The 16,702-nt window shown below is 39.1% G+C and overlaps 1 protein-coding gene across 2 annotated transcripts in view; it reads left to right on the top strand.

Annotated features, from left to right (window-relative positions):
* Window positions 1–6,898: 6,898 nt before the first annotated feature.
* The window catches only part of gnal (guanine nucleotide binding protein (G protein), alpha activating activity polypeptide, olfactory type), a 45,957-nt gene continuing 36,153 nt past the window's right edge, over window positions 6,899–16,702 (top strand). For both annotated transcript variants that reach the window (XM_061238861.1, XM_061238860.1), the window contains exon 1: window positions 6,899–7,466. In XM_061238861.1, coding sequence (XP_061094845.1) covers window positions 7,064–7,466 — 403 coding nt within the window. In that variant the 5' untranslated portion in view covers window positions 6,899–7,063. The remainder of the gene's footprint in view (window positions 7,467–16,702) is intronic.

Here is a 16,702-nt window from a genome sequence, read left to right as displayed (position 1 = left end):
TGTTATGTTATGTTATGTTATTATGTTAGCTGGAAATGTGAAAATAAAATAAGATGATTTTCAAAAGTGGGCAGAAGCAGCTCAGCCATGGTCCCTGCCAAATAGTTCTCAACACAATATTCATTTCTGTTACAAGTTTGATGCTTTTTAAAATGTAATTTGCTTAATTATCTATCTATGTTGCTGCTATTGCTGCTGAGTGGCTTAGGCTTTGCTCGTGAAATTGAAATTGCCAGAGTAAGCCATGTGGCCTATAGCCTGGTTTAAGTCTGCGCTATGCTATTAGCTGCCTGTAATCTGTACCGTGGGGATTGTAAGGGGGGGGGGTAGTTCACACAACTGGCTTCATCCCACATGGGTAGAGGGCATTTAAGCCACCCAAGGTGTCGAGAGGCTAACATACGAAACTGGGCGCTAACGCTTTCACGGCACTTTTAGAAGAAGGAAAGACTGGCAAAATAATTTTATCTTTATTTTTCCTACACTCTGGTGCAGGACTGAAAACAAGACATAAAATTTGTACCGAAAACATTGTCAAGATTGGATGGCCGTGGTCAGGACCGCCTCACCACCCCATTTCCCTCCTTAACTCATTACAACAGTGGTATGCAGAAGAGCATCTCTGAACACACAATGTACAACAGCAGCAGCAAAATTACTTTGTTCAATTTACCAGTTGCACAAAGCTTGAGATGTGTAAAAAAGGATTGAGTGAACAGCTGTGGGCACCAAGTAATAAACCAAGGGCCCATTTTGAATTGCTCTGCGTCAGTGTTGGAAAAACTGGGGTTGGGCATGGCACCCAAAGCCAGAATCTATATATGACGTCTATAGCCTGAACATTTATGTGTCTGTCTATTTGTTACATTCATGTACTGTACATTTCAGTTAAATTGCACTTTTGTGCAGTGATGCTCTGTGTCTGTTCGTTTCAGTTACTTGATCCAGTGTTCCAGGCCCAAAGTAGCCATAAATAGCTATTCATTATTGATTTGCCATCACTAGTGTTATTATTGCCAGCAGATGCAGGTTTAATTAATGTTGCTTTTATTTTTTTAATCATTGTTTGCAATTCTGCTGTTCATGTGCTTATTTTTTTTTTATGCATTAGCTTTCATTCACCCACATCTGCTAATGTCTGAAATACAATGTGCCTTGATAGAAAAGGTCCACACCAACCCGCACCTATATTTGGGTTAAATAAATGGCACATTTTTTGAGACCATGTCATCCATTTTGGTTTGTAGGAACATTGTCACCACATAGGGCATCCTGTCACCCAAGCTGTGAACTTAATGAATTTTCTGATTCAATAATATTTGTTGGAAATTAGTTACTACCATGGAAATCTAATACAAAAGTGTGCTATGTTATAGGACTTCAAATTTGTAATGCTTAGATCTCAAAGCTATAATATTTGCATACAGAACCCTATAATTCAAAATGGGCCCTTGGTTTATTACTTGGTGCCCACAGCTGTTCACTCAACAGAGCAGAATGTATTTGTAAATCCTTTTTTACACATCTCAAGCTTTGTGCAACTGGTAAATTGAACAAAGTAATTTTGCTGCTGCTGTTGTACATTGTGTGTTCAGAGATGCTCTTCTGCATACCACTGTTGTAATGAGTTAAGGAGGGAAATAGGGTGGTGAGGCGGTCCTGACCACGGCCATTCAATCTTGACAATGTTTTCGGTACAAATTTTATGTCTGACTCGAAATGTTATTAGTTATTTACATTACTCTTAATAGATATTTGATGGAGTGGTTACACCCCTCTGTGATAATTTATGGTTATTTCAGCATTTTCCAGCCACTTACAGTCAGTTTAACATTTCCCAAATATATCCCCAGTGTTTACTAGCACTTGTGCCCCCTAGTGATGCTTAAGCCTATACATTAATCTGGATAAATTCATTGGATGAAAGTGTAAATGTAATTAGGGTCTTGTCAGGTAATTCTATTATTACCATAATCCCAAGCAAACAGCCTGTGGTTAAATCTGCATGAGGACTATCACATTAACTTCCTGCATGGATGAAGTGTGGCATGGTTCATAAAGGGATTGTACATTGTGGTGCCCTCTATGTGATTGCTGATTATTTTATTTTACCTTTATTTTACCAGGAAATACTCAGTTTACCATAAAATATAACAAATAACACAGATTGTGAATTACACACAGTAAGACACAGAATAACATTTAGGTAAAACAAGTGCATACAGTGTCCATTGTATCATTGATAAGCAGTTTAACATTTTCTAATGGAATCAGTATATTTAGCTGGATTCTTTTCTTGTAGCTTCTTCCGTGCTGAAAAGCATTTTCACCAAAGACAGTACGTACTTTTGGAACATTACAGACCACAGGCGCTTTGCAGAGTTGGGAAAGGCCGGCAGTGTATCTATCACTCTATCTTGTCCTGCGTGTGTGAGTGTGGATAGTCCTGACACCTTTTGGCTGAGGGGTCAAAGCAGGCCAAAGGGTGTCCTCAGATAGCCGATACAGCCTCTGTGCAAAAGGGCAGCGGGGTAAGCTGAAAGAGGTGGTCAGGAGATTTCTGCGTAAGCTGACAGTCTCACAAAAGGAAGGTCCTGATTGGCTGCTCTTGATATCTGGGCCGCTGTTGGAAACCTCCTGTATATTACGTTTAATTGGATGCCTTTCCACTGTGTTTAGTGAAAGAGTTATGCGGCAATCATAAGATTCACAGTACAGGGAATGTTAACATTTTCTGACTGATGATGATTACACTAATAAGACAGCAGAAAGTTGAGATCTAAGAATATGCACATGGCAATCAAGTTTTCAACCCTGATCAGAGCTTACCCAATGAACCCCACACATTCTACAAGTCACTGAACAGATACATAGCTCACAATGAGTAATATTTTTACTGTAAAATCTTGTCTTCAGATAATAAAACAGAGCATGGAATTTCCCAGAAATGTCTAGTCAACTTAGTCTAGTCAAGTCATCAAACACATTGATGGCGTCAGTTAATGGTGGTGGTCCTATTCTGAACTAAATGTCAATATATATTACATGTTTAATTGATTCATTCACTTTCCTGATAATTCGTTTTTTCCCAATATATGTTTTTGGAATATATTATATATCTATTTGTCCGCGTCTGGAAAAACAAAATAATGTAAACAACGTATTATTAGTGTATTTCTGAATACGCTATTTCGGTTCCGATACAACGCTGTTCCTCATTTACGTTGCGAGTACATTATTGCTAACATTATTCTTTTAGATTTCCACTGTATTAAATGATGAACAATTTCCACAAGAGGGCGCCACAACATTTATAAAAATACATTTCTGGATTCTCTGGATTCAGATTAAAAAAAAAAAAATCTGTTTTTCTTACATATTGTTATTTTAATCAATGATTAACCTGCTAAAATTTTTTTTTTTTTCTTCCTGCCAAATTATTATTACATTTGTAATTTTGAGGGAGAGAAATATTTGTTTTATTATTATGAAGCCTTTGAGAGGGAGTAAAACAAAACAGACACCAAAGTAACTAAAGATTGTAACAATAAAAAAAACAAGCAGCCATAATTTAAAAAAAGAAGACATTGTGCAGAATTGTACAAAAAGAGTGCAGAACTGTTTACACATTTGGACACACAGACAGACAAACAGATAGACGGGCTAGTGAACAGACAAACAGATAGGTGTGCATAGGCAGAATTGATGGTAAGGTTAAAAAAGGATACAAAAATAAAGAAATATGTTTTACTGAATTCAAGGAGTGCTTGTATTTATGCAATTTGTAGCCTATTAAATTGGACATTTGTTCTCTTTGTCACACGTTACAGCATCAAACAGAATCCCTTAATGATTATGATTCTTCTTTAGTAAGAATGTGAAATGTCTTAACTCGTTAAGTTTTATTATTTTTCTGTTATAATGAAAACACAGTTTAAAATGAATGCCCCCTTTTTGAAAAGTGAAGATCATTCTAGAAATCATCCATCCACGTGGAAGAAAATCTGAAATTAACAAGAATGTCGTTGGTAAACTAAACCACTGATCCATTTAAACTGTCAATAAACTGAAGCATTAATAAAAAAGATCCCCTTTAATGAAAAGTGCAACTACTTTTGTACATAGTTCACATTTTATCATTTCCAATGACTAAAAGTTCCACAAAGGAATTTATTTTTAGTATTCTGGATGGCACAACTCTTCCCCAGGGATCATAAACTCTGACACCAGTTTATATTTTCTCTTCAGAAGTGTTTTCATTAACTCTGAGTAAGCAGCTCACCATAAAGCTCAGAGAACCTTTGTGGGAGGTTATATTCGTTATCTACAAAAACTGCAATAGGTTACAATACATTTATACACCAGGGTGATTTGCAATGTTCTGTTAATTTGGTACACCGACTTTCAAAACAATCATAGTCTATTGCAAAATCAGCCCAGTAATGGAATGTTATCAGAATGCCCTTTGAATGAAGTCGTGCATACCACTTGTTGAAGCTGCCACATCGCTATTACTTTCCACTGTACATTCTGTTCATTTCAACACTCCTGATATCAAGCTGTAATCCAACCGTTTTTATTAGGGAACAGCACAATAAAACATTAATGTATTTTGACCTATGGACAGGCTGTACTTCTTACCAATCTGCTCTTCAACAAAAGCATCAAGGGAGGCAGGGGAAGAGCTCTGTGTAAAGTGAGTGGCTCTAGCGTTGCCAGCGTGTACTAACTTCCGCTCTTCCAGATAAATTAAGCAAGGCGCGCCAAATGCCATAATGTTGGGAAATGTACGTGTGAATACATTAATCGTAACTGCTTCAAAATAACCATATGGCTGATGGTTTATGTAGCTGCTAGACAAATTATGTAATCATTTCCTCCTTCTCACTTCAGAGTAGAAGTAGTTGTTAGATTAATTATTAACCACCAACACCTTTCACTATATGCAATCAACATGGTTCTCTTAACTAGAACTGACAGTGATAGTGGTAAAAGCAATGATCCAAAAATAGCACTAAAATAACACTAAAGCAGCAGCATTTTCCCATGAGCTACAAAAATAAAGCACAACATATTTTCCCTTCACCATCCAGCCAAGAACAAGATAAAAAACTGATTTGTGTTATTCTATATTCAAAATTTTGTTCTGTAAGACAAAATTGTTACCTGGGAGACATATCTTAGAAAGTAAGAACAAACAAACATCAATCCCACCAAAACCCCAAGCTTTAACACCTAGTGTTAGTGCAGAGTGTTATGTTCCTATGTTCTGTCTGTTAGGTTATCATTGTTTATTAATGTTATTATTGTCATTTATTATTTTTCATATTCATGTCTGGTTCTGTTTATATACATTAGTCTTTGCACTCGTCTTCCCCTGTGATGTCTGAGTCTGAATGTTTACCAGCCCAGTCACTCCCCTGTCTGCATTCCCCACTATCCGGGTGTTTACGGTAGTTCCGGGGTTCAACCTTTCTTCCAATCTTGCATTCCTTTCTTCCTGCTTTCTCTCCATTTCATGTTTGTACATAGCACTAATATACTAATCCCAACTAACACATAATGTGTACAGTACTAATTATACTAACACACTAATATGTTCATCAAACTAACAATCTAACATTCACTAGTTTTGGGTATTTGTCTTTAAATCACTTAACTAACTGACTAACGCATCTCCAGTTTCAATTCTGCTCTGTAACTCCGCCTCCCTATTCTATCACTGATTGCTTGCTTAGTTTCAGCAAAGTATTTGTAAAGTATTTGCATCTGTCTCTTCGTATCTCTGCATCTTGTCTACTCCCTAGTCCGGAGCCGTTTGTATTACACGTGTGTCTTTGTGAATCCAGTCCGCATTTTCGTTTCCCCCTGCGTTATTGTGCCATTAACCTTTCATGTGTCTCACCTGATGTTCAGTTGTTAGACTGCCCTCAGTCCCATGCCCCTGTCCTTTTCAGTTGCACCTTGCTAGTTCGTCTTGTCCTGTTGAGTCCCGAGCCCTTTATTCCTTTCCCCTGTTCTAGCCCCCTTATTCCCGAGCCTTGTTTTCCCAAGCCTTGTTTATCTGGATTCCTGTTTATGACCCCTGCCTGCTTTTTGGACTCTTCTGTTGGATCAACCTCTGTACTTCTGCTTTGTTGGACTGACCCTCTGGTTTTTGATCTTGGCCTGTTTTTTGACTCCACTCTGTCTGCCCCTGCTTTTGCAAGTAAACCTGCCATTTTTCTGCACCCCAGTCTGCTTTTGGTTCCTCTGCTCCACGTTGCGTGACACATAGATATGCATTAAACAGGAATTCCTCTTAAAAAGATTGTTGTTTCGGACTTAAATAACAATGGCATTAATTTAATTTGGGAAAATATGCCTGATCATGATAGTTAGTTGAAGATGCTCCTATTAACTGTAATTACATTTACTTTCAGCAAAAATGTAAAATATGTACATTTTTTAGATTTCTTAGTTTTTTATTTTTAATAAATTTGCTAAAATTTCTAAAAAAAACGTCTTTCATGTTGTCATTATGGGGTGTTGTGTGTAGAATTTTGAGGGAAAAAATGAATTTATTCCATTTTGGAATAAGGCTGTAACATAACAAAATGTGGGAAAAGTGAAGCGCAGGAATACTTTCCGGATGCACTGTAATTATTAAAATGTCAATGGTACAGAATTCCACACGTGTAGAGACTGGAAAATAACACTTCGCAGTTCTTGAAGACACTGAAGCTAGTGCAACTACATCTTCGCCCTCGTGTGACGTTTCTTGGTGGAAGGCTTTCCTTTTTTTGAGGTTGAGCTTTTGGTTTATTTACGGTAAGGTCGGCCAGCAGTGTCCACATCGATCAGGTGATCCGCCGACTACAGAACACTATCCGACTGATAGAAGAGAGAAAATGCGAAATGGCATACAGCGTAACAGATGTGCGGGTATAATTCACTCACCAATCCGGTTTAAATTCCAGCGTGATGATGCCGCATTGAATCAAAGCACACGTCGTCTGCCGAAGGACCTCGCTCTCATATTATACAATTAGTCACTAATTTTGAAATAAAATAGAAAGCATAAATGGGGTTGTGCTACAGCTTGCGTCCGCGACTCTTTGGTGAACCCAGTGGTTCCATATCGGACTCCGACCAGCCCACCGACTCAACTGCACCAGTACATGAGTGCCAGTTAAGCCGCGAAAACGCCAGCAAATGCTCGGCTGGGAATGACTTCACAGGGGACACCACCACTAATGGAGTGCTGATAGTACAGAATGGAAGCGGCGGTGGAGCGGAGCGAACCCGGCGGTCACAACTACTCCAAACGCAGAGCACCCAGAAGAAGAAGAAATGGGATAAACTGCTGGATAAAGAAGCCGAGAAGGAGGCAAAGAAAAACAGTAAACAGATCGACAGAATTCTGAAGGAGCAGAAACGGGAGTATAAGAAGTATAAGAAGCTCATACATCGACTGCTTTTATTGGGTAAGTGTGAGTGAGTGCGCACACGCTATTCTGCAGTTTCATATAGGATACACTTGTAAAGAGGTAGCATATACAGTACTGGCATCAACGTCGTTCAGATTAATTTACCAACACATTCAGTCAAGGGAAGTATCACAAAAGCCGGTTTAAAGGTTACTGTTCGGTAAAGACATCACTGCCACCGATGTATGACAATCGGGAAAAGCGCTGTATTGTTATGAGGCACAGTAGTTGATGTCCTTCTGTCTTTCAGGCCAGGTGGAATTACTTATCTCTGTCTTATTCAAAAATAAATGAAAGCGAAAAGTTACAGTAACCACGAATCGGGGGGACGACGGATATCGTTTTCTGACTACCTGTAACATTTTCTTTGTGGCTTTTGCGCCTAATAGTCAGAGATTGGTTACATAAAGTATATGTTTCAGTATGTCTTATTCGCTGCATGATGCTATAATATGTGTAGGGCTCTTTTGCAGTTGTTATGAATGAGACCGCAATATAGAATTGCTTCACAGATGGTGCTGTGAATCGCATTTTGGTGTTGCTCGTATTTATGTGCGCTCATACATTGTTAGGTAGCCTACAGGTGTTGAAGCATAAGGGTCCCCACTGGAAGTAGCCAGGGCTTATCAATCACTGTCGACTACCTCCAAGACATTTCACGTCTTCTTGGCACTCAGGATTATTACTGTTACTCCATTCCATTTGCGGGTAAAGACATCAAATGAGAAATGTGACTGAGTAATAAAATTGAAGAGTAGGACGTACATTCATTATAAGTCAGCCTTGTTAAAATTACATTGACATTGCTCAGTCCATCCGATTAAACCCTTTCCATGAAGTTACATTCAAGCCCTTACTGTTTTTTACACTTAGATTCTAGTTGGAAAAGACTATTGAAAAAGCCTTCCGTCGTTATTCACATTGCATTACAATAATAATAATTTATATTTTTGCTCTGGTCTGTAGTAAATTATTATTTGGCTGTGATGACGCAGAGGAAGCTAGAATATCTGCAATAAGATCCAAAACCTGCTCAATAAACTTGCCCAATAAAATCGTATAGCAATATTACACATGTCAAATGGAATGCCTCAAATTTCTTTGTCAATATCATCTTTGCTCACAGCACCCAGCTTTGAAATTGCTCTGAAATCCAGATTAGGCCTTGATGCAAGGTGTTCGCCAATATAAATATACCAAATATACTCGTGAAATTTTCAGGCTATCTATTTGTCAATATTGTTAAATTAAGTGGGAGTCATGCACAGACACATTTGGTTTCGATAGCATTCTGTGGGATCAATATCGAACGGTGGGTTTTTCTTTTGTTTGTTTCAGCTGTTCATATTTGGAAATACATATTTGAGTTTTACAGACAGGACAGGATGAGAAAGAAGAGTGTAGTATACTGTAAGTGATATGAGGAGGACAGAACAAACATTTGGTTTGGATTTAATGTTTAGATTGTACAGTCATTGAATGCATCAACATTTTATCTCCATTTACTCTCATTTGGAATGCCAAGCTGTAATTGCAACAATGCCCCATAATTTCAATATGCTCTATCTGTTTGGGAGGCACATGCTAGTTGTGCCCTGCCATGGGCTGTCCAGGATATTCCTGCCTCTCACCCAATGCAAGCTGAGATATGCTCCTGCATCTCCTGCGACCCTGACCAGGAATAAGTTGGTTAGATAATGGATGGATGGAGTACTCAAGCTTGTGCATATATTTACTGCTTCTTTAATCTTTGCAGTGTATCAGATACAGTTGATTGGTACTCTTGCGCAGCCTGTGCAGATCAACCCGAGCTCTATGTGCAGTGACTTCCTTTCATAGGTGACATTAGGGCTACTACAGGGCAATCTAGACAAACTACTACATTACATTACGTTATCAGCATTTGGCAGACGCTCTTACCCAGAGTGACGTACATTTGATTAGACTAAGCAGGAGACAATCCTCCTGGAGCAAATGCAGGGTGTAGGGCCTTGCTCAAGAGCCCAACGGCAGGGCGGATCTTATTGTGGCTACACCGGGATTAGAACCACCGACCTTGGTCATTTACTCTAACCCCTACCCTACAGGCCGCCCTACACCCCGCCAACTACAATTGGGGTTACTGCACAGAGAACCTGTGCTTTCGCTGGATCTTCAGCGAGTATCTCAGAAAATTCATTTTAAAGCAGATTGTTAAAGGACAGGTAACAATTTATTTTACAGCCTGTTAATTACCTAGTAACCTTACCTTACTGTGTAAATACTAGGTACTTATGAGGTACTGTTAAGTACTATGAAATGTTTCATAGTACTTACCACAAATGAAAGTAGTTACCTAACAATTTCATAAGTACCTGTGTACTTACCCAGTAAATACTAGGTAATTAAGGGGCTGTAAAATAAAGTGTTAATATATATAGTTCACATCCATACATGACCCAGTATATGCAAAGTTGATTAACAGATGAAATGCACATCATAATAATTCACTCATTCTCTTCATTACATCCCATTGCTTCCCCTCTGAAAAGTAATAAAAAGCCTTAGAAAGGTCTGTTTTGCCCAATAATTTCTCATAATTACAGCCGCTCATTTGAAAAATATGCCAGTAATTCTATGGGAATATCCCATTGCAAGGATATATAATGCTTTTACAATCGTGTTGTACTGTTTTCATGGCCTTACATAATGACTCACTCATTCTTGCCCTTCATACAATGGGCCAACTCCAAGGTGTTGTCGAGGACCCGGCCCTAGGCCCACCTGATGAGAGATTGACGTGGGATGGGTTAGGCAGGAATGCATCGTTAATCCCTCGCACACGCCAATGAGGTTCAGAGCTAATGAGCAGCCCTAATTGTCAGCAGAGGAGTCTGAAGTCGGGGAACTTAGATTTAGGGTTCTAGAGAGCAAGGCTAAAGGTCTGACTGAGGCCATGCGTAACATCAATGTATAATAACATTCTTGGTTGAGAAGTGTGGGCTTGCTCATACAGGGGAGGAGCATAATGCCTGGTTAAAGCAAAAAGATGAGGAAAACAATATAGATGATGGGGAAATGATAATCTGATAATTTATTGGATAGATTCAAAGGACTGACTGTAGAGGAGTTGAGTGATGAATTACACTCGGCTATTTGAAGGGTGAATTAAACTTGAATTAAACATCTGGTGGAAAGGTGAATTAGAAAGAGCAAAAGGGGTTATATGAACCTTATGTGAATCAAGTATGTGATTAGCAAACTGAAAGATGATATTTAACCTGTCAGCTGTATAACTCTATTCTTTTGATTATAATAAAGTATATCTGACTATAATCATATGTGAGAAAGGGTCTATTAGAGGAATACAGTGAATACAGGAAATCATATACCAGATTTGCATCACACCCCTTCACTTCGAGACTGGGCTGGAAGTTCAGTAGAACTTACCAGTTCTCCAGGACGTTCGAAGTACTTAAAGGAAAAGAGAGTTTGTCCCCGAGACACCTCCTCGTGGGGTACTGCTCGTGGGAACGTGAGGTCTGAGCTCGGCAAGGGGTCCGTAGCTCACGACAGTGTCCCTCTGGGACATATTCTCAAAACATAAAATGTGATAAAAGCATTAACTGAACAGCATCTCCACTCTACAGCAATATGAAAATGGTAAAAAAGAATTACACGCTACCACAGCATGATGCAAGGTGTCACAAGGTGTCATTTAAACGGAGTTTGCGTTATATTCTCATCAAGGTCAGGTTTATAGTTTGTACAAAAGTACTTTGTTTGATAGCTCCTGCCTGCTTGTTATTTAACCTAAACAATTATTCCTTGCAGAATCAAGCTAACTGTACTATTACTTATCAGCTATTTGCTGGGCAAACATCTTATCAACAGGACTTTTCTTTCACTTTTATGCTTTGTGTAATCAGGTGCAGGAAAGAATACAGAGAAAAAGCATGAGTAAAAAAAAAAGCACAGTATTCCAAAAAGATTTTTCACATTTTAAACTTGCAGTATCTTCTGTAGCATTTGAAACCAGAAAAAAACACTTCTGCGCATACTTTTGAACTACAATTCCCATGAGGCCATGAAATGAACATTTGACTCTTCAACATTGACATTAGATGCTATAATTGCATAGTTGTAGGGAGCATGTGGCTTCCTATTCTTAGTTTTTTTTGTTATATTGTCTTCAAATATGGAAGGGGATTTGTCCAGTGTTGTGGCTGTGGCTCCATTGCATTTCTAAGCCCACCAGGCACAGCCATAAGTGTCTGTATCCAGACAGAAAATGTTTTTGGTGTGACAAAATAGATTTAACTTTTGTTTAAGATTCTGTAGCATAGTTTCAGTAATATTTAATGGAATTTGGACTATTGGAGACCAGAATTATGCCTGTTGTTAAAGTTGTTAAAGGGTTAAAGAATTGTTACCATTTTATTTTTCAAGCGTGTGTACCTTAAGGCGATACTTAAGGGGTTAAATAATTGTACCAAGACAATCTATATCAAGAAGGTAAGATGATAGTTGTATAAATAAGTAACAGACAGATTTGACAGAATTATAGAAGGGTGTTACCTAACTCACTGGAACAATAAAAAACTGTGTTAGTGAAATGACTGTGTTAAGCAGTCTGAAATAATTCCCAAAATACACTGACCCAAGTCCGGTAACTTCTTTTCACCATTCAGTTTATCAAGGACTTGAACATTGAACCCAATTCATCATTATTTCTTCTAGTCAGACCATGAGATCCATGAGAACAAAATGGCGGATGATTTTATGGAAGTACAGTGCATTCAAGAAAAATAGCTCAGACTTTGGACTATCCTCATTTGCTTCTATATATGGAAACATGCTGTGTGAGTGGATGTGCATGTGTAATTAAGGGTTGCCATTGAGAAGAGCTCTGGAACTCTGGAATTGCCAAAAAATAAACAGGATAAAGTGGTACTTGGTGTTTGTCATTGTTCCTGACATGTTTTTCCATTTATTTGTGGACAGTTAATGACTTGATTGAATTCCAAGCTGTAAACATCTTTTGTGTGTTAAAAATACAGCATATTTGTTCTCATGTCATTAAATAATAATGTTTAACTGAAATGGTGTGTTTGGAAGGTAGAGGTTTGCCTGAAAAATTGGTTTCACCAGAGGTGACCTTGCTGGATGTAGACAATCTTTGTAAAGTGTACATGAGCAAACCACTTAGCTGGTGCAGTATTTCATAAGAAACTACATAACCTTGCTGTGTGAAGCTGGGGGTTTACAGTTTGGCCTGCTTAGTGTTTCCTTTTTTCCGAACCCCAGTGCCAAAGGGAGCTGTGAAGCTTCAGTCTCACGGCACGATGACTCATTGCCTTTGTGTACTGCTGGGAAGTGAACCCCAGTTACCACTGCTTGTCTGTTTGATGTAGTATGCTCAAAGATAGGCTGACTGAGATAGGCTCGTACCCAAAAACAAAAAGTGCATTGCTGATTATTGTAATAATTCTTAACCATGCAGGCTGGAACTGTGGCAGAAGCTGTTTTCCAAGCTTCATCTACTTTGGTGGCAGTGTGATGTTCTCTGATATTAAGATGCGCTGAGGGATAATCAAGCTATTGTACCAGTTCAAGTTGAGTCTTTTCTGTCCAGTTGCCTTTCTCCAAAAAAAAAAGCCTTTTTCTCAGTCTGGGATATTATCAACCTTTGTCTTTAACTTTGATTGGCAATTGAAAGCAATACTTTTGTTTTTGTTCAGGACCACGGTGTGGGGAGTTTAGCAATCACCAAGCCAAACTCGACAAACCAAAGAAAAAGTGTAACAATTTAGTTTATATGTAAATTAAAGTTAAGGAAAACTTTACTCTTTCGTTGACTGTTATGAGGACCTCACTGTTTTTTTGATAGATTTCTAGACTATAGACTGTGAGTCAGAAGCCTGTATTCAGCGGTTGCCCTTAAGGACATGTGTGCATTCACACACATTGTGTTGCCATATATAGAAGCAAAGGAGGTAGTCCAAAGTCTGTGCTATTTCTGTGGTGTGTACATCCATAAATTCTCTTCTGCATTGGTGTAATCTCATAGCATAATTATGGGCAATGGTTGCTGAGAAATCTATTGGCAATGACCCAGCCTTTTGCAGGTGATGCTAGGGTGCTTTTAGCTATAGCTGGTGTCTTTGCCTAATGACTCAGCAGACTGTCTAATCTCTAAATCTCTCAGCATTTTAACCGACCGGTCCTCAGGGTCCAAAATGATCCTTCCAGAGTTAAACAAAATTAACCTGTTTAATCTTTCAATTTGATTACTTTTCCTGGGGTGACTCACACGATCCTTTACTCCAATATCACCGTACTCTACACCATGCCCCTAAAATCTTTGTGGACGCCCTCCACTGTCCCAATATTGGGGCTCTTTCCAATTACTTATTTTTCACCTTCTTCCTTTCCTTGCTCCTTTTCTTGCTCCTTGCTCCACCCCTCGGCAGAAAAACAGAGAAATGGAGGTGAAGCCAGGGGAATCGCAAAAAGGTTAATTAGGCAAATGTAATGTCCTTGCTCCTTCAAAAGTCCGTTCAAAGTCAAGTCAGTTACAGACGTGGCATAGGCATGGCAGACGGGGAGAGGTTGATCCACAGGTTGATCATTAATACGTCACTCATTCTGAAAAAAAACATTGGTAGCCTTCTGCTTCTAGCTCTTAGAAGGAACATTTAACAGGTTCGAATTTCCTTAAAGAAATTTCCATTTCTAGGTCAGGCTAAGAACAAAGAGATAAGAGGTGAAAAATAAGTGATTGGGAAAGAGCCCCAAGTTGTTTTCTCTTCTGCCTGATTCTTTCTACTAATGTCACTGATTGGCCAGGGATTACACTCACCTCGTTTGTCAGGTTGAAATCAGGCCTTGAAAAACTCATTCTCACATTTTCTCCAGTTGTTAACTCACCTCCTTTGCTCCACATACTGTACTTCCGGGGTTGTAGAGGAGTGCCTGTGGTGGAGAGAAGTAAAGGCGCTGGGACACACCCCAGCAGTCCTACTTGCTGACTTTGGGTATCCTTGCCATTACCTTTTCAACCTTGGTCATGGAAGGCTGCAGTGACCGCAGCAGGGCAAATCTGATTTTTCCTCTTATCAGAGGACTCACACCATGTCTGACACCATATCTGACCACAATATCTGGCCAAACAGTAACATTAATTATTCAACTAACCATCAGTTGGAAAATAAGACTAGCCTCAATGCCCAGATTTCAGAATCACAGGCCTTCAAATCATTCAGGTGTGTCACCACAGATTTTAACTGGCTATTGTTTTTTATTGAACTATTTGAGCTTCCCTCCATAGTTGAGAGCATAGTTGAGAGCATGGTCAGGGTTTAAGGAGAGCTGATGACCTGTGGACTGAACTGTGGACCTACTGGAATAGAATTAAGCAGCACTGCTATAAGATAATGTTCATTATCTTTGCCAAAATTGTGGTTTTGACATTCAGTTCAACTTTGTGCCTGAGATTTACCAGATACCACATTTTTGAACTCCTGCCAAGAGTTCTTTGTGACTGCTTTAGCTGGAGCTTTCATTTTCAGAGAGGAAGGTCCATTCGATCCCATCGCTGGTCTGTCAAAAGAGTCACATAATAAATATCATAATAACCTGATTAAGGCACAGTAAATTCTTGAAACATTGCAATCCATGTACGCTACTCCCTTTCAAAGCATGCTTGAGTTGTTAATTAAAACACAGTTTTTTGTTTATTTGGTTTACAGGAACAAAAAGAAAAGACTATTCCGTACCTGCGGTAATGGAACATTAGTTTCCTGTTATGAAGCACAGTATACTATACACAGTGAGCACTTTATTATGTAGACATGTACACCAGCTTATTAATGCAAATATTTAATCAGCCCAAAATGTGGTAGCAACTAAATGCATAAAAGAATGCAGACATGGTCAAGAGGTTAAATTGTTTTTCAGACCAATTGTCAGAATGGGGAAGAAATATGATCTAAGTGACTTGACCATGGACTGATTGTTGGTGCCAGACAGGGTGGTTTGAGTATCTCAGAAACTGAGAGTTTTCAGAGAATGTTGCGAAAAACAAAAACATCCAGTGAGCAGCAGTTCTGTGGGTAAAAACATGTTGTTAATGAGAGAGGTCAGAGGAGAAGGGCCAGACTGGTCAAAGCAGCAGGAAGGCGACAGTAGTGCAAATAACCTCACAATGCGTCAAACCTATATGTGAATAGGCTACAGCAGCAAAGTCTACTAAATACCTAAAAAAGTGTTTAGTGAGTGTATAATTAGGGGTCAGACAGACAGCCATCGCCAAAATAGAAGCAAAACAAAACATAAATTCAAACCAATGGTTTCCAGGCAGTTTAAATAGTTTTTCCTGTAAAATACGTGACAGTGTCACTCTCCTCATGTAAGCCACTCAAACATTTGGCAGTGTTGTGAGTCAGGCTGTACTCAGTTAGAATTGTCCTCAGTTTCCTGTTAGGGGAGTCCAAGTTGGATTCAGCAGTAAAGCAGAATGTCACTCTTAGTCCTGAATATGACTTTATTTGGTGGGGTGAAATTAACCCTTAATGTTGGACTTGGATGCCATGCTCACCAGTCACAGAACTGCACAGCCCTGGAATCAACAGCTGTGCCCTTTCCCTGGCTTCCTGCACACCTGCCGCTCTCTCAGGGAAAAATGTGCATCCTGTTTTCTCTCCAAAATTTCACTCTTGCTTTCTATATCGGGCCTCTTTCCTGTTGAAACTTGCTTAAAGCAGTCCATCCAATGAAAGTCCATCCAGTCCAAAACAAAACAATGAGCCAGTGACTCGGAATGTGCAACAAAGGACACTTGATGACCTTCAATGATTTGTTTTCAGTGCTCTGACATGTTTCAGTATTGGCTGTTTTTCTCTCTACTCTAAAGTGTCATTATGAAAGCCAAAGCTGTGAAAATTAAATGGACATATTTACTCTAACGAAGCCCCAGCTCCACCCGGTTCACCAACCCCACCAAGCTTTTTGGGGAATGAATAACGTCCTGTGTGTGTTTTGCATATCTTGTTATGACTGTGAATGGGGTTGGAAAAGCAACTTTGCCAGATACTTTCTTAATCTGTGACCATCGCTGTGCATTCAGTTCAGAGAGGTATGTGCTCTACATGACCAAGGTCTGCCATGGAACCTGTTTGCCTGTATAAGGAATGAACTGTACTCTATTTGAACTCATTTCACAGCGACCTTCTAACTGAGGTTCTAACTGACAT

Source organism: Conger conger, chromosome 4 (genome assembly GCF_963514075.1).
Source record: "Conger conger chromosome 4, fConCon1.1, whole genome shotgun sequence".
Classification (NCBI taxonomy): Eukaryota; Metazoa; Chordata; class Actinopteri; order Anguilliformes; family Congridae; genus Conger; species Conger conger.
Note: the sequence above shows the minus strand (reverse complement) of the source record. Positions and strands in the feature narration are given on the sequence as shown.